An 18,091-nucleotide genomic window follows, 5' to 3' on the forward strand; every position below is an offset into this window, starting at 1 on the left:
ACAGCACCCTTTCCCATATCCCTAGCCCAGGAGTCCTAAATGGAAAGTGTGACATCACTTGACTTGGTGGCATCTGAGGTAGCTGGATGCTGCTGCCTCTGGACTACACCAAGCCTAGATGCAGAAACACCTCCCAAGTCCAGCTTTCATCCCACAGGATGTGACAGTACTTCCAAATACACTCTAGCTCGGTTCTTTCCTCTCCTGCTCACCTGCGTCTCCCTGACAGTGGCGGTTTTGGGAGCCAGGGGGTTGGTAAGGGTAATGGTGTAGAGGATCACACGGCTCTGGTTTCCATTCTCCTCCTTTTTCCATGGGTGGAAGATGATATCTGAGGGTAGACGAGAGCCCTGGGATGAGGGGGTGGGGAACAGCACAACTCCACTTGCCTGAATCTCCCCTCCAATGAACTCCTTGCCCCATGCTGACTACTGACCACCCCGTCCCCTGGAAACCAATGGGAGTTTGAAAGCTGGGGGAGTTGGTGAAGGAGAGGTGGAGTTGGAGCAGAAAGGAGTCATTGTGGCATTGCCGAAATTCTACAGAGAGCTCCATAATGCTGACTGTTCCAAGGCTGGGGCACGAGGTCTTGGGGCCACCTGCGGGGGTGCAGGCAACATTGGAGCCACTGTGGCAAGGGTACCAGATCCCCAGGGAGTATAGCCACCCCATGGCCTCAAGGTGCCTCTTCTTGCAAAGGGTGCCTTTGTTGCCTAGAGCTTTTGCTCAGAGGGGATGACTGGCATCTCTGAGAGGCAAAGTTACATCTGTGCTGTGGGGAAAAGTGAGTGAGAGTGAGAACAGACACAGAGCTCCCAGGGTACCAGATACGGATTGGATCCTCACACAGCCCTTCCAGGCTAACTTTCTACAGGCAGGTACATAACCACCTGGAGTTCAGATTCCTAAAACCCCTAGTGCCAGGGACCCCAAGGCACAGCTGAGGACTGAATGAGCCAATGCAATCCACTCAGTACAGTGGGTGTCTCTCAAACAGCAGAACAGCTGCCCTATAGTAGACAGAGCCCTGTGGGGACTAAGAACTGGCAGGCCCTGCTCACTGGGAAATCTTTAGAGTCTGGTGGACAGTGGCCATATGACAACCTGAAGTACTAGTGACAGAGAGGGCCAGAGAATCCTAGAGGACCTCTGGCAGCACATAGGGCCAGAAAGAAGAGCCTGTGTCACTGGGAAAAGAACAGTATCTGGAAAGAGGTAGGCAAAAAGAAGGAGGAGGAGGAGGATGAATGATGGAGGAAAGCATGGGCAGTCAGGGAGGGGCCAGTCCGCAGGTCAGACCAGAGAAGCGCCGTTGCTCCATGAAGTCCCGGAGGAAGGGTGAGTTGGTGAACAGCAGGTCATACAGTTTGTCCACGCTGAAGTTGAAGACCTCGTTCACATACTGTCTTCCACTCAGGTCCTCATAGAAGGCCTGGACCTCTCCTGTGAAGAAGAGTGAATGAAGTAGACAGTGACTGAGGAGGGCAGGAAGCTGTGGTGACATGGGGGGGGGGGAGGCACTGGTACCTCCATGGCTAATGCAGGCACTACCACCAAGCAGAAGGTGGCTGGGACCATGGGCTCGCTGTTAATGCTTTTGCCTGCATCACTTCCCTTCTCTAGGACCTTGGCTGCCTGGTCTGGGGCACAATCTGAGATTCAGAACCTAGATTCTGACTCAAGGATCAAGCCAGGAACTTCCTTTCATGCTACATGATGGAGAGGTGAAGGGATGCTCCAGACACGTGCTAAGAGGCTCACCTTCATCATGGGTATCTGAGGAATCACTGAGCTCGGTGGGGATATCCTCATTGTCATTGAAGTCCAGTGAAGGGGAGGTCACTGGCGCAATGATCTCAATCTTCTCTCCTATGATGTTGTCAATGGCAAGCTCCTTCTCCAGGGACCCATCACCCTCCATCACCTCTTCCTCCAGCGGCAAGCCATCAAACTGCAGTGGAGATCAAGAAACACCCACCAGGGTCCCTCTCCATGGAACAACTCTTCAGAAGGAGACCAGCAACCCAGCCTTAGAAGTCATCCCATCCCCAGCATCACTGCTGCTCAGGACCAGGCGGTCAGGTGCTGAGACTGAGAGAGAGCACACAGCCAAGCGCTCACTGCCCTTTCCATGCCATCCAAATGGCACACTGGTCGATGGGTGGTGCTCCCATTCTAGGCCCTTTCTGGAGCTCTATTCCTACCATGTTGCTACAATGCCAGCCTGCCTATAAACAACATCCCTTTCCTCAGGATCTCAGAGGGCTTCACGGGCAAGTTTGGGGCTTCATTCTCTCACTGGCACTGGGAGAGGATTGATTCTATTTTAAAGCTAATCTCAGAGATAGAAAATGAAGGCTAGGCATCAATGACACTTTCATTAGCCTGGTCACCAGATATGAAGTAAAGGGTTCCCTTTTCCTAGAGTCCTTTCCCAAGGAACCCAGCCCCTTCTTGCTGACATATGTTCTAACCCTGCAGCAAAGTTCTGGCTTCTTTGCAACAGTGTTCTGAGGAGAAAGGTCCTCACAGACATTTATATAGTCTCCATAAACTCTAGAATAATGGGAAAATAAACTGCAAAGGAACTCATCAACAAACATTCATGATATACATGAATAAGCAATTAACTGTCCTACGGTTCTACATTCATGTGTGATTTTGAATTTGGATCAAGGCAGGGAAGCAGGGCATGGGGTAGGCATTTAGAGGGGAAGAAACCCAGGAAAGATATCCAAAAAGAGAGGCTGTCTGGAGTATTCCACCAAGGGTTACACTTTGAGAAGACTTAGAGTACTTTTTATCTTCTCATTTGTCAAGCCAAATCATGTAAACAAGATGCTGAGCATCTAGTTCTGGGCATCTGGAATATATCAATGCACTAAGAGCTCACGAGTTCTAGGATGCTCCCTTTTGTCATGGTGACCCCTTCCTACTTCCCTGCTCCCAGTGGGGCTCATGTGGGGTTAATTAAACTAGGAGAAAATGGCCACTAATGGGGCAGGGGTTAACCCAGAGTTTATGGCCCATACCGAGACAGGTGCTTCACTGCTTCCTGTAGAGGTGAGTGTACTGTTGGTGATGGACTTCTTGGGCAGCTGGGGACTGGCATCAGGCTTGGTCTCTATGCTGCTTTTGGATGAGCTGTCATTCACTTCATTCTCTTCTACAGGGATCTCTTCACAGTAGCTGGAGAAGATCCCATGAGCGTAGGTTAGTCCTCGTGGAGGACATCACCAGCTAGTCTAAGAATTTGGGATTATCTATCAATCTGAAGCTATGGGCTTTCCTGCTTCTCCTCTCTTTGTATTTGATTTTGTGCTGACCAAAAAGCTGCCCCTTCCCCTTGTGGCTCTCCCAACGTCTCATTCCCTTCTTATTTCACCTCTCCCTATCCTGAAACTTGTCTGAAAACTCACTTCTTCTAGACTCCCCCTCCTTAGATGTATGTCTACCTAAACAAAACTACATCTCATCTTACTCTTTTCTGTTGCATTCCATCCCATGCCGATCATCTGAATCTAACATCTGGGCTCTGAGCACATATTTTCTTTCTCAAACATCAACTGCCAAGATTGGACTCTGAATACAGTACTCCCTTGGTAGTACTGCCCAAATCATAGATCACAACTAATAAACGTCCCTTTATTGTACATCCTGGATGAAGGTAGGTGTCGTTCTAGAGACACTGCAAGAGTGCCACTGCCACAGACATTAACCTCACAGTCATTGGCACTAACATCTCATTTGTACATTTAGTGGCATCTGGATGTATTACAGCTCCAAGTAAATCATGATATACATTTTAGACATCAGAAAACAGGGTTCAACAGAGCTAATGTGAAAGCAATATTAATGCTGTTTCAAGCCAAGGTCTAAGTACTCTCAATGCCCTTTCCTTCCTTCCTATTTTACTGGCTTCTCACAACATTTAGTCCCCACACACCTAACTGCTGTCAGTCACCCACTCTCCCCATCTTTCTAACCTACTTGCAGCATGTCATTCAGTGAGAGTCTCCATCCTTAACTTTCTGATCTTAGCTTCTAGTGTGAAACTCTCCTTCCTTTTTGGAATATTCTTTCTCTGCTTCCCTCTCTTGCTGAGTGCTTCCAAGCCTAGACCCTGAATGTCCTTTTATGCTCATTCACTTGGAGGACTGAGCTAACCAAATGGTTATCCACAGGTGACTCTTAGCTGTATAGCCCTGGTCCAAACTTACCCCAAGAACCTAACAGCCAACTTCAGAGGCTTCCTTGAACTGTCCCCTTGGCTAGCAGGATTCCCCGTTTGCCTAAAACGAACCTTTTAATCTCAACAATCTTCTGCCAACAGTATTCCCCATCTCATGTTTGGAACCACTCCATTTGTCCAAAGAGTTACATGAACAAACTTTATATTAAACCTGAGCTATCAACAAATCCTTCAAAATACTATGAGGAACTAATTACTACCAGACCTACTACAATCACCACTACCGTCTGTCCTCTAAATTATCATCGAGCAACCTTTCAACAGGTCTCCCTTGTTCTCTACCTGAGTGTCTTTCCAATACAGAAGCCATACTGGTCCTGTTTGGATGCTAATTCAGAACTTATCAACTGTCTATTACAAACCTGCCCCTCCCTTTCTGCCTAAAAGCCAGCTGTCACACTGACCAAAAGGCTACTTACTAGTCCCTGCTCTCTTGGCCTCCTGGCTTAATCTCTGATCACGTCTGCAGCCATACATCTCTGTTACAGTTCCCTCTTCCTGAAACACTAGTTCCCTCCATTGTTTCCTGTAGGGTGGTACTCCGATACCATTTTCCAATGATGTATTCATTGCCATTCAGATCCCCACATCCTCTGGGAAGCTCACCCAAGGCCACACTCACCCCATTGTATTGAAGTCATCGTCTGGAGGCACATAATCCTCATCATCACTGGTTAGACCCAGCTCGTTCCCATAGCATTGGTGGACAAAGTGCCAGAGCTCCTTGGGGCACAGGGGCTGCAAGAGATAAGAGCAGTGACCCTGATCCTCCCTTCCTCAGGCTCTGCCATTCAGCACATAAGCACTAAGCCAGGCTGGCCCCCTTGTGGGGAAATAAGCCAAAGGGCTTTCTTCCCATAGTACATCTCTATGACAATACCATCCACCTCAGATATCCCTGTTAGATGCCAATCTCCTGCATGAAAACAATACCATCCACCTCAGATATCCCTGTTAGATGCCAATCTCCTGCATGAAAATATAGATTCCAACAAAAACCAAGGATGTGGACCTTTCTTGCCTGTCCCTTCATTGAAGCTTTGCAGGATGGGATTAACTGACCTTCCAAAGATGGGAAGTACCCCACCTCTTGCACCCCTATTAATCTAGGGCCACAGTTATCTCTGAACACCCACAGGTGCACTGACTCAGTCTTGCAACACCCCAGCCCTCTCCTGACAACCTGGGTATTTCCTTCTTCATTCTGAAGGGCAATCAATTTGTATACAATCCTGTGTCTAGCTTTCAGTGTTTACCTATTGAGGAGGCATCTATTTGTCCTCTTTAAGAATACTGTCCTAAGAAAAGCTAGTTTTCATAGGATACAATTTCCAGAGAGAAGCAAGGGAGGGAAACTAAAAAATAAAGTCAAAGAAGCTAAGATCATGGGTGAAAGCCATTATTGAAGAAAGTACTAGTGACAAGTATGTGAAAAGGGGGGTAAGAGCATAAGAAAAACAGATACAGCCTATGAGTAAAAATAAATAAGTATAAATATAAATTCAAGAATCCTGACACCAATAGACTTTCTGAATAATACAAGAGGCCTCCAGACCCACACTCTGAAGGAATGGTTCAGGCATCTGGAAAAATACCTTAAGTCAACTTTCCAGTTTTCTGACTTAGTAGAACCATCTAGAATGGCAGTTGTGTCCTGCTTCTGTACAAGCAGGTGTTAAGCGCTAGCTTTCAGTGGTGATTATGAGAATAACTCCTCCATCTCTTATCAAGACCTCCCCTGGTATCTCTAGCCTATGTGGACGCCCTTCTTCCTGCCTAGAACACACCTGTTTTCTGTCAAACTCTGTCCTAGCCTGCTTCACCATTCACCCTCCCCGTATTGCTTTCCCTGGCCAGGTCTGCCTGGATCAGCTAGAGTTCACACAGTCAGGACAAGCACAGTTAGCAGACCTCATTAGATAAAAGTCATTAGTAAGAGTCGTTTTTGAAGACACTGCAGTGCCCAGTGCATGATTCTATGTCCTATTCAGAAATGACCACAGATGTAAACTGAAAAGTCAAACCTTCCAGGAAATATCTAGACCCATTATTGCTTTATTGCTTTGCCATAATTGATGCTTAATAAGGCCAGAAGAACTCAGCTCAAAAAGTTACCAAGATTTATACCAGGGCTCTAGAGGCTCAAATTAGAAGAAACTGTAGATAAAAATTAATTCAGTTGATTTTCTCCAGAGAATAATTAGCTCAGACTAGAGACAAGGCAGATACATACATACATGTATTTAACACATTTATGCCAATCATGTGGTAACCTAGTTGGAGGTACATATTATTTATAAAGGGATCCCCCCATGTTTCTTTCTCTGGCCTGGAGAGTACCCCCAACATCTGACTGCTTTGAAATGGGAACTCTCTATGGACATGGGCTGTAATATTCCACCTGTGTATCCTAACCTAATGCAAACACACCAGCCATCAGTTGGTGGCTATCTTAACTGGGTTTTCTTTATTGGTGGTTCTCTCAGACCTGGTGTCTGGTTGGCCAGGGTAGAACCTCCCAGGGATAGCAAGTTCTTAGAGACTTGGGATCAACTTACAGGTAGGCAATAATTCCCCCTTCTATAGCTTGACAAATTTCCTCTCTTAAGGCTAGGTATCCTAAAACCAGATGCCAGGCAACCTGAGATAGTCTCCAGACCCTAAAGGCTGCTGAAATGAATATTAAAGACTAATCCTGTACCTTCATGGCCTGTTCATCCTGACCACCCCAGCTGATCCCAGGAGATCATGGTAAAGGCTCTTGCCCATTCTTCTGCCTGTTTTGCCTCCTGACCAGCCACAGTGCTTCTCCATGTGGCCTGGCATGACTTGAGAAGACATACCTGATTTCTGGAGAACCTGTGGATAGGAAACCTGCTTCCTTCACAACAGTTTTTCTATGGCTACCTACTTCATTCTACTTGGCTAACCCAAGTCCTAGAGCACTATAAAACAGTGGGACTAAAATGCCTGAAGTCACAGGTCCCTTACTTCTGGAAGTGCTGGGACATTCTCATTAAAAAAAAAAAAAAAAAAAAAAAAAAAAAATCCTGACCCTGTTCAGGACTCAGGTCAAGATTACCAGTGGGAGATTCTCAGGAACATGGGCTCCTTAAGATCCAGACATAGCACAATAAAAGCACACTTCCTAACTGGGGCAATACCCAAGTGACAAGAGCACTTTGAGTGGGTGGCTTCCCCAGGTTGAAGGACAGAGCCAATCCCTTATCTCTATAATCTGTCTGTCTGTCTGTCTATCCATCCAGTAACAGAGGAACTTTATGTCCACTTCCCCTTTAGTACTTACCTTTTCAAGGAGAGCATTCTGCCAGAGTCGGAACATCATCATGTATGTCCTATCCCGGGCCCCGAATGAAGTAAAAAAGTGCTAGATTGGAACAGAAGATGCAGAGAAACACCTGTGAAAACTTACAACACAGTGAATGGAAACACGGCCTTCCTTTCTCTCATTCAAAATACTCAGCCTCAAATGCTACTGATACCCCAAATCGTCAGCATACGGGGACCTGAAAGCTCTACGTCCTCACTGTAACCAAGTCCTTCAATATTTTACACACTCTCCTCTGTGTTTTTTACTCTAGTTCTAAACTGTGTCTTCAAAACTATAAATGTTCTTTGCACACCAACTGGAACAGGGCAAGAGGTGAGCTGGGGCACAGCATAAACAGGATGAGGCAAACCTACTGACCCAGCAACTTTCAGCTGGGTCTAAATACACATATGAAAGCTATCCAGCACAGTCTGTAGGTGCAAGACACAAAATCAGGTGTTCTGGCTCAAAGTTCAAGTTCTAACATGCTACCCTAACCCCTTGCTCAGCCTCCAACCACCCTGCTCACCCAGGGTGAGCTCACCCTGCTCTAGAACTAGTATCATGTCTAAAGACTACCATGGCTTAAGGTGAGAATACAGAAGTGGAGAGATGGGGAATGGGATTTGGGTAGGAGGGCATGGGCAGAAAGGTTAGAACTTGACAACACTCACCTTTTCTGAATCAGTACAGACTTGTATGGCATTGGGAATGAGGCGAGCTGTTTTCTCTTTAGTCATGGAGCAGATATCTTTCAAGCGGACTGTCAGCTGGCATCCCCATGGTGACAGTAGCAAGCAAAAGCGGGCATTAGTACAATCAGGCAAAGAGTGTTCATGTGGCACCAATAGTGGCCAGGCAAAATCACATTGCAGTTCCCATACCTCTGTCCCCAGGACGGACCAATTTAGAGAACACACAGTTTACACCTTATGCCACAGAAGTCATGTGCTACGGAACAACTAGATTCTACAACCTGATACACAGACAGAGGACCTGCCATTTTTTGCTACTCACAAAATCATCTGCATCATAATTGATAAAATGAAGAACTCAGAAAGTGTGCAAGTCAGATCTTCTGAGCCCTTCAGCCAATGTCCTTTCCACTTTACTGCCTCTCTCTGCTATAATGTGCCAGACAGCTATCTGCATTTGCCAAAGGAAAAAAATTTTATACTGTCCTCCACACCCAAGAGCAGGAAAGAAATGCATGGCAGTAGAGATGCCATCCATGACTGGGACTCAGAATCGGGTATCCTCCAATGCTCAGGCATAGGTTTGTGCTAACAATATAAAGGAAGAGCTGGGGTCGGTGATGCATGCCTTCAGTCCTAGCAGTCAGGAGGAAGAGGCAGGTGGGTTTCTGAGTTCAAGGCCAGCCAAGGCTGCAATCTGTCTGGGGGCTAGGAGGTAGGGGTGGGGGCACACACTACAGAGGCTTGGGAAGAACATAAAGTCAGTAAATGAAGACAATGGAAGCAGCTTGCTCAGTCATGGCCAAGGTGATGCCCAAGGGGACAAGTCTGGGTCTTTTCCTTCTTTCCTTTTTGCAACACTGGGGACAAGCGCAGAGAAGCCTGTATGTGCTGATTAAGTGGTATGCATACTACCCCTGAGATACAATGCCTGCATCCCCCACTGCCCCCCCACTAACGCAAGTCCAAGTTCTTTACCAGAGTTTCCCATCGGAAGATGTTGCTGTAGAAGCAGATCCAGTTTTCTGAGAGGTAGAGTCGGCCCTGAAGAAGAATGTCTCTTTGGAGTGCACATGAGTAATCTGTGGAGAAAGCAGGATTTGGAAGCTCCAGAAATAAGCAGGGGACATTTTCAGCAAACCAGTCAGTGTACAGTGAGCATGCCACCTATCCCTCTAGCACTGGGGGAGACCAGCCATATGCTGTTGACTAGGTGTGCAAGCCCCTTGATCTATCAGCCAGGGAAGTCACTGACATCTCATGACAAGAACACAGAGATGAAGTACACTCCTGCCTGGCGGCAGGAAAATGAATGAGTATTATAGTCAATGACTGGCCAGCTTTAAACCAATTAAAAAGGCCAGTGCTGTTGTCATCCTCTTACTACCATGGCAGAAACTGGCTCTATGACCATTTTCAGAGGGAAGTATGCCTCTGAATCCCTCCTAGGTGGCCTCTCAAGGATGCATGCCATAGGCATGGTGCTAGAGCCTAAGATCTGGGACTTAAGATATTGCCTGATGCCAGCTCCACCTGCTTGCTTGTGTTGGCTCTCAGCATCCCATCAGAGGCAGCCTGAGCACTCTCTCTCTCTAGAAATCCCAAACTTCCTGGTTGGCCCCCTCCCAGGTTACTAGCTCACCAACAATGAGGCGCTCCGTGTCTGGAAGTTGCTTAAAGAGCTTTCTGAAGTCTTCATTTCTCTGCTTGTAAGTGGGGCTTAGCACCTGTGAGACAACAGCCAACATTAGCATGATGTGCCCACATGCTGCGGGATCAGAGATGGATGCTGGGGTGGAGAAGGGGAATGCTTATGTGTTAGAAAGGCAGAGAGGGCAGAGAGAGGCACCTCTCTGCCCATAGTCCCTGAGAGGCCCAGTTAAGAAAGGGGCCTGGGTGTAGAGAAATAGCATAGAGGATCTAGTTCTGAAAAACCCTCCATGCAGCATTGGTCAGTGAGAAATAAGGTGTCCACATATGTCCCAAGAAAAGAAAGCAAGGAAGGAAACCTTCAAGGGTCTAAGGATCTAAGATGTCAGCTATCACTCCCCTGCTTCCTGCCAACTCTGTCTTGGCAATGGAAAGGACCTGAGGGCCATGGTAGCTCTCAGCAGGACTTTGAAGAGGGTTGGACACTGTGGGCCTCTCGAACTCTGTTATGGCCAGTATGGTGGGTGAGCTGAAGACATTATATTTTGTAAATCATAAAGCATGACACTAGGTAAAATTCAAAAATTCAGTATCAGAAAGAAAAGGAAGGCAAAACACAAGTTGTGAAGTTAAAAGTACATCAGGCACACAGGAACGACACTTCCCTCCCTATTCTCACCAGATGATCTGCCAAACCAGTGTACAGTGAGGAGACCGAGGCAAGAGAAAAGCCCTATGCCCAGGGGCTCCCAACTGCGATATAGTGGCAGAGTCCAAGATGAGAGTCCATTCGCCATAAGCCAAGGAAGCCAGGAGAGAACAAGGACTTGTATAGTGTAGAGAAGCAGATCTATGAACAGCTGTGCATCCTGTACCTGCTCATTCCCACAGACTAACTTAGCAAATCTTCCTTGGAAATCCCTCCAGCCAGTGCAATAGTTAGGAACTCTGCCCTGTCAGAGCATACAGCCTTAAAAGCTTCTACAAAATGAAGGGAAATAAATAAGATGGGTGCCCATAGACGAAGGACACTCAAGGATGATACAAAGCGTATACAACCTGCGGAAAGCCACACAAGAGGACAGAGGCACATCTGCATTCCGCCCGGCCATGTGCTGACCTACTTACAGACACACCAGGCTGCTGACCCTCTGCCAGAGATACAGGCCTGAGGGACAGATTGTCCTGCTCGCAGTGACATGTGGTTCCTGGCCTCTTACCCTCTCACCCACTTCCCTGGGAATCCACAGGCACACAGGGGATGGACCCTTCAACTGTTCACATTTCAACTTTCTATGAAGTTAAACGGCCCACGTGGAAACAAAGTCTGGGAGTGACTGCGTCTGCCTGCCTCTGCTACAACCTGACACTCTGACTAGAGGAAGAGGAACAGGAAGGGGGAAACACAGAGAGAGAGAGAGGGAGGGAGGGAGGGAGGGAGAGAGGAAGGGAGGGAGGGAGGGAGGGAGGGAGGGAGAGAGGGAGGGAGGGAGGGAGGGTGTGAGTTCAGTTTAGGTCAATGCTCCAAGAGGCAGAAACCAGAGAAGAGCCAAGGAAAAGGAACTTCCCGTCAGTCTGTCTACAATTTGAATTTCAAGCTTTTGTTCTGATTTACTTACATGTGTCACATGAGAGGCCCAGTTACCATTCCCAAAGTATACCTCACTATCAGCATATAATGTCAAACTTCCCAAATCACCTATATGAGCTTGAACCAGGTTTCCAAACTACTAGGAGGCTATCTAGAAGCTTCTCTATCTTATGATTTCTATGACTTGAAAAGACATTAGACAGGCCAGCTGTGGCACACACCTTTAATCCCAGCACTTGGGAGGCAGAGGCCGGCAGATCTCTTGAGTGTAAGGTCAGCTTGGTCTACAGAGTGAGTACCAGACAGCCAAGGCTACACAGAGAAAACCCTGTCTCGAAAACAAAACTGAAACAAATGAAGACCTCAGATACAACAGTCCTCCATGAATCACTAAATACAGGACAGAATCTGAGCACAGGAAACCCACGCTTGACAACCTGACTGCTCTTGTAGTTCTTGTGATATCTCACCTTCTAGGCAACTATACGCACCCCACAGCAAGCACATGTCCACCACATACATCACCACATCTCACCACAGGGTAGACTTCATTAACCCACTTCATACTTGTGGGAAATGAGGCAGAGGTTAAGCAGCTTGCCTGAGGGATGTGGAGACCCAGTGGGAATGGAACATGAGTGTTATCCAACTGATAAAAAGAAACAACACACTCATGGGAGAAGACACTCGCCTGCTTTGGGTCTCCCACTAGCTTCTCACATCCCTGGGTGAGTCTTTACAACGTTCCTGTATGAGGAGAAGCCTACTAGGGGACCCCAAAACTACTTCAGGGGCAACTGAGTATCAGGCATCCAGTAACCTGATGCCTAGAGTCCTTCCTCCAAGTTCCAATATTTCATCCTCTTCCCTGGGCTTCTATCATCCAATGAGAGAGTTCCAGGACCCACAGAGATGGAGGTACAGAAGACTAGGTACAATCTCCCAAACACAAGCAGAAAAGGACAATTAGCTGTAGGTAAGAATAGGGAAAGCCTCCGCCTTACTCTGCACTTGTACCTAGCTATCCTTATTCCACTGTCGATGTAGCTGATAGGCCAGTCTCCCTGTACTAAAGTACAAAGACACATTGGATGGGAATGCTTGGCTTTCCATCCTATGCCCCGTCAATGCTGGAGAACCTAGCCCTCTGCACCCAATCCCTATGTAGTCGTAAAACATTCTCTTCCAAGGGTGAGGCAAGTCTCACCTCTGTAAAATGGCCAAAGAATTCTGGCTCAAGGGTTGTCAAGTCTGAGACTCTCAGCAGGGCCAAGTTTGGCATGAGAGAGTACACAGAATAGTCACAGGGACACAGAGAATTCAGGTTACACACTCACGGCTGGGATATTCTCAGATCCATGCCAGCAGTAGCATTCCACACCAACAGGTGCATCAGCAAGCCTCTTCAAGTACCACAGCAGAGACTGGCTGTCCAGTTCCAGCAGGAGGCTCCAGAGGACCCCAGACTCTGTCAGAGACTCCATCAGCCCCAACAGTGTCCCAGGCAAGGGTCCCCAGGTCCTTATGCTGATTTTCAGGTTCCCTCAGAATGAAAACAGTGAGGCTTGCCTGGACTCAACACAAGGTGATCTCTGGCTTCTGCTCTGGGTCTATAGAACCCTAGCTGGTGTCTTCTCTCTTAGAGCCGTGCTCCCAGTGCAAACTCTCACAAATGAACAGATACAATAAGCCGGGTTCTCAGAGCGGGCTGGCTGGCCAGTATCCCACAGCCGGGCTCTGCTTCATCCTCCCCTTGTCTTCAGTCTGGGGACAGCCCAGAGGGGGTGTGGTCAGGCAATACTCCCTGGTGGGTGCAGCCACTCAAGAGTCCAGGTGAGGCCCGAACACATAGATACAGCAGGCACACAACGCAGGCTGCTGGTTGGGGAAGGGCAGCCCCACCACGTGAACAGGCAAACTTTGCAGAGCAGGATGACCCACAGCTGGGTCCAGAGGTCTGTTTCCACTAGCTACTCACACTCCGAGTGACTCACAAGTGACTCTTCCGAAGCTCGAGAGAAGCCCATGATGGCCCAGATCCTTAGTCCAGATCTGCCCCACAGACTGGCCTGTTTAGTCAACAATGTACTTTCTATCCCCCATCAGACCAGGACTTTCGGTGACTCATGTCTCTCACCCAGGCAGAAAGGGTCAGTCACCACTTAGCTGCAGCATGGGGTGCTCTTGTCCCCACCCCTGCACACACCCCTTTTGCCTCCAGAAGGCACTCCTTTGAGCTGGCCAGCAAATGACTTCTTTGTTAAGAGTCACTGGGGCCCCAGGGAGGGAAGGAGGGAGGGAGGCAGGGCTGGTGGGCGGGCAAGGCCAGAGCCCCTGCACATGCTTCAAGTTACAGGATCTGGGTGATGGGCCTGCCCAATGTCCTTTGGTAACCCCAGGCCTATCCTGGCCTCAACCAACAGATGTTTCCTGCAATGGAAAGTTGCTGGCCAGGCAAGGCTCTCAGTCGAGGAAGAGAAGGGGAGGTGCCCAGGGTATCACAACTCTGGTGAAATGGGAAACGTGAGACTAAACAGAGCAGGGGTTTCCTGAGAGACAGCAGCAAACATGGGATTCTACAAATGTGCTGGCCACAGAGAAGTCAGACAGATTAGACTGGAGAAGAGGAGGCTAGCCTGAGGTGCCTTCCAGAGGACTAGGCCCCAACTTCCATACATGGAGGTATAGGATCAAAGCCAAGCAGACTCCCCGGCAAGCTGCTCAGACCTTAAGGGCAAAATAGCAACAGTAAGAGCAGACCCCCTGGACCTTGGTGATAAGTCAAAGAAAGGAAAGAGATAGCAGCCAGGCCCTGGGGGCAGAAAGGGCTCTAAAGTGATTCTCAACCTGTGGGCCATGACCCCTTTGGGGGTTCAATGACCCTTTCGCAGGGGCTGAATGTCACATTTATTTACATGATGACTCACAACAGCAGCAAAATTACAGTTACGAAGAAGCAGCAGAAAATAATGTTATGGTTGGGGGTCATCACAACACGAGGAGATGTATTAAAGGGTCCCTGCAGTAGGAAGGTTGAGAACCACTGTCCCAGACAGAGAGGTAGAGATGAGAAGTAAACAGCACTGGGGATGGGAAGGCGTGGACTCCCACAAGATTCCAGAAACAATGGAGGTAGGTAGCTCCCTTGCTCTTGGGCTTGGCCTGCTGCATCATGGGTAATGTTTCTTTGTCTTATAAACCTTAGTAATTTCTTATGCTGGAATTTTAGCATATTTAAAAATGAATATAATGAATTTAAAAATGACTTCCAGTGAAGTCAAAGAACACAGATTCTTGGGTCTCAGACCCAAAGACTCCAGTTACGAGGAACATGACAGTCACTGTTAGGATAAAAAGAGGGGACAGAATCCTTGCCCAAGGTGTCCCCTAATTCCCTCCTCTTTCCATCTTGAAGGACACCTGCCTTCATCCAACCTAAGGTAAACCCCACTCCATTGGATGCCATCTTCCCCAGGAATGAGCCACCCTTCAGTTTGTTCTTCTCTAGCACTTAGTATTTCATATATTGTATAAAAATTATCACCACATGAACGTATCTCCTATCTCTCTATTGGCATCTTATCACCATCCCTACACACACACACACACACACACACACACACACACACACGCACGCACGCACGCACGCACACACACACACACACACACCCCTACAGATCCCTAGATCATAAACCTGGCTTCTTGGAGTGTAGTCCCTGCCCTCCGACTCTATCCTAAGATCAAGTTCTCTCTGCTTATGTATCAGTGGTCCTCAAATTTTGTGAAAGGTGATTGCAGCAATCCTGTTTTCCAAGGTGATCACAAAACCTCTCTTCAGGTCCACACCACACTCATAATATAGGCAGTAAAGACAGTACCAGGAGGCTCCGGGAACTTAGCAGAAATTCCTTGGAAACACTGGTATCTAGGCCACAGACACAGGACAGGTGAGATGGTGAATGTCTGGACAAGGCAGGGACAGTTTACAACCAGAGAGATCAGAGAGATAGTGGCATAGGAGATGAGTCTCAGTCTGCATTAGCCCTTGAATCCACCCCCCTCTCTAGGGCCAGGCAGGGCAGGGCCAGAACTGCAGGAGCCGGAATTGACTCTTAGCTAAACATTAACTCTATGGCAAACACTTGGTGCTGGGACTAACTGGTACCCTTTCTCCAGCCTCAGCAGGAAGGAGGGGGTGAGAGAGCCCAGGTGGAAAAACAAAATAGATTTTGGTTCAGCATTGACCTCACCTGGGAAGAAACCAGTTAAGAGCCACAAAGGAAATCCTGCTGCTTCAGCCAAATCCGGTAGGCAGAAGCCAGATGTGGGTGGGACAAGGAGACAAGAGAAGGTGACTAAACATGGGGTGGGCATGGGTGCAATGCAGAAGGGTGGGGAAAGGGTAGGATTGGGATGGGGATCTCATCTGGAGAAGACATACATACACTACCGGAGAGTGAAGGATGGGGTTGACTGTCATGAGGGTAACAGTCAGGGAGATTCTTCAAAGTTATGGGTAAAAATCATCCCTGGGAGACAGATGGATGAAGAGGAAAGCCAGTCCATGAAGGAAATACCAGGCATTGGATGTGTCATCTCTGCTACCCCCAATGCCTGCATCCACTCCTACAAAGCTTTGTCCTACAGTTCTCGAACCGATGCCAGCTAGACTTGCCATGTCATTCCCAGGATTGGCACCAATCCTCCTTCCCTTCTTAAAGCCGGCTTTCCTAACAAAGGACAGTGTCAGACAGTGGATGCTGTCTCCAGCAGTTGCCCTATTCTAGGTTTTGTCCCTAAGTTGCTATGGAAACACTAACACCCCAGGAATGAGACATAAAGCAGGAGGGTCCATCTACCCACCAGGAGCTCAGCCAGACTGGTGCCTACTGGGACCAGGAAGGATCATATTTAAAAGGCACATGTGTCCCTCAGGCTTCAGTTTGACCACCTTTATTTCTGACCACAGTTCCAAAAGCCCTGTCACCTGATCCCTTAAGCTCCTGACCACTGGGGCTGCACCTCTGTGCTCCCAGGCTGGAGGCCCTGCTGAATAAAATGAGCTAGTCAGCCCATGGTGAAAGGGTAAGAAGGGTCCCAGGGCAGTTGCACAAGACAGAGTCTTCACATTCTACCCCAACCGTGACCTTCACCCTCCATAGACTCTCCCCTATGTTAATGGGGTCTAGCCATTTCCTTTCCTATGACTCACCCATCAGGTCAGGTTAGTCTTTTATTTTGCTGACAGCTTCCCTTGGCAAGTTGTGGGATGATGAGTTAGTTGCTTTTCTACAGACTGGTGAGGGCAGAGTGGCTTCCTCTTAAATTACACCCAGGCCCCTTGAACAGGTCTCCAGGGACTCCTATAGTGGTCAACCCTATGCAGAACTCTGACCCCGTCTAAAGGAATCCTAGTTGGAGGGATAGAACCTGAGGCATCACGCTGGTGAAATGAGCACAGATGGGGGAAAGAAAAGAAAGTCTGCAGCCGCAGGAACAGGACACCAGGACCCTCTCTGAAAGTCGGATTCCAGCCAGCCAGCTAGCAGGGAGCAAGAGAAATGAGAGGCAGGTCTAAGGGAAAGCAGGCCACAACAATGGAGAGACTAGGAGGGGGTAATGCCGAGGGAGGGGCCAACCAAAGCTCCCCTGATGATGCCTTTGAACACAAGTATATAAGGTGTAGCCACAGCACTCAGAAAGAAAAGGTACTTAGCCAGCCAAGGCCCAGCAAGTGCTACAGAACCCTACCCAACAGGTGGCTCTCAGAGAACCCAGGTCATAGATTCCAGTTCCAACCACGGCAACTGTGCCAACGTCCAGGGTAAATGTCCTGGCAGGGCCAGAGAGCACTCAAGGGAAACTTCTTTAGTGTCAAACAGACAGGCTAACTACACTAATAAGTGGCTCTGGGAAACTGAACCAGGGCATTTGTCTCATCAGTAAGGGTGGAAGTATCCCATCCAACTAGCCTGTTTGGGGCGCCGTATCCAGCTTGCAGCTATTCATCAACCTCTTCAGGAGCTACCTCTGGTACAGGAAATGCAGGAAGACATGAAAGCAGAGGCTATGGGCTGTGCGATTTCCATGCACACTTCTTAGTAGCAGCAGCTAGGGCAACTGGAAACTGTTTTTCATGTCCTGATGTCCACCTGCCATTTCTGTTTCCTCCTCCACTTGGATCCTTTCTGCTTCCTGCACCACCAGGCAGCAGCCCAGAGCAGGCAGAAAGGGATGTGTTGGTGGTCATCCTGGAGGTCCATCAAGTTCAACTGCAGGCAGATGTCCCACCCCCACGCTCCAGCCAAGAGGCATGGCCTCCCAGCTTGCCATCACACTGAGTGCTCAGATGTCACATCTTCGAGATCAGGCTGAGGGAGGACAGGGAGATGAAGGAGGTGGAGGGGCAGGGCGGTTGAAAACTTGTTAGCAATCAGGAAGAAATAGGAAATCGGTCAGGTGACTGGAAAGCAGATCAGAAAAGAGCATGAAGGGGGAAGAAAAGGATGGTGTGTACAGGGGAGAGAGCATGGAGACGACCACGGTACAAGGGATGGGAAAGAAAGGCAAAT

At 48.3% G+C, this 18,091-nt stretch overlaps 1 protein-coding gene across 14 annotated transcripts in view; it reads right to left on the reverse strand.

Annotated features, from left to right (window-relative positions):
• The window catches only part of Gramd1b (GRAM domain containing 1B), a 181,302-nt gene that overhangs the window by 25,260 nt on the left and 137,951 nt on the right, over positions 1-18,091 (reverse strand). For all 14 annotated transcript variants that reach the window (XM_051197136.1, XM_051197141.1, XM_051197140.1 and 11 more), the window contains 9 exons: positions 9,921-10,005; positions 9,257-9,360; positions 8,258-8,353; positions 7,560-7,640; positions 4,875-4,990; positions 3,033-3,189; positions 1,762-1,951; positions 1,300-1,443; positions 213-331 (listed from right to left, as the gene is read on the reverse strand). In XM_051197136.1, the coding sequence (XP_051053093.1) occupies positions 213-331; positions 1,300-1,443; positions 1,762-1,951; positions 3,033-3,189; positions 4,875-4,990; positions 7,560-7,640; positions 8,258-8,353; positions 9,257-9,360; positions 9,921-10,005 (1,092 nt within the window). The remainder of the gene's footprint in view (positions 1-212; positions 332-1,299; positions 1,444-1,761; positions 1,952-3,032; positions 3,190-4,874; positions 4,991-7,559; positions 7,641-8,257; positions 8,354-9,256; positions 9,361-9,920; positions 10,006-18,091) is intronic.

Source organism: Phodopus roborovskii, unplaced genomic scaffold (genome assembly GCF_943737965.1).
Source record: "Phodopus roborovskii unplaced genomic scaffold, PHOROB, whole genome shotgun sequence".
NCBI classification, from domain to species: domain Eukaryota; kingdom Metazoa; phylum Chordata; class Mammalia; order Rodentia; family Cricetidae; genus Phodopus; species Phodopus roborovskii.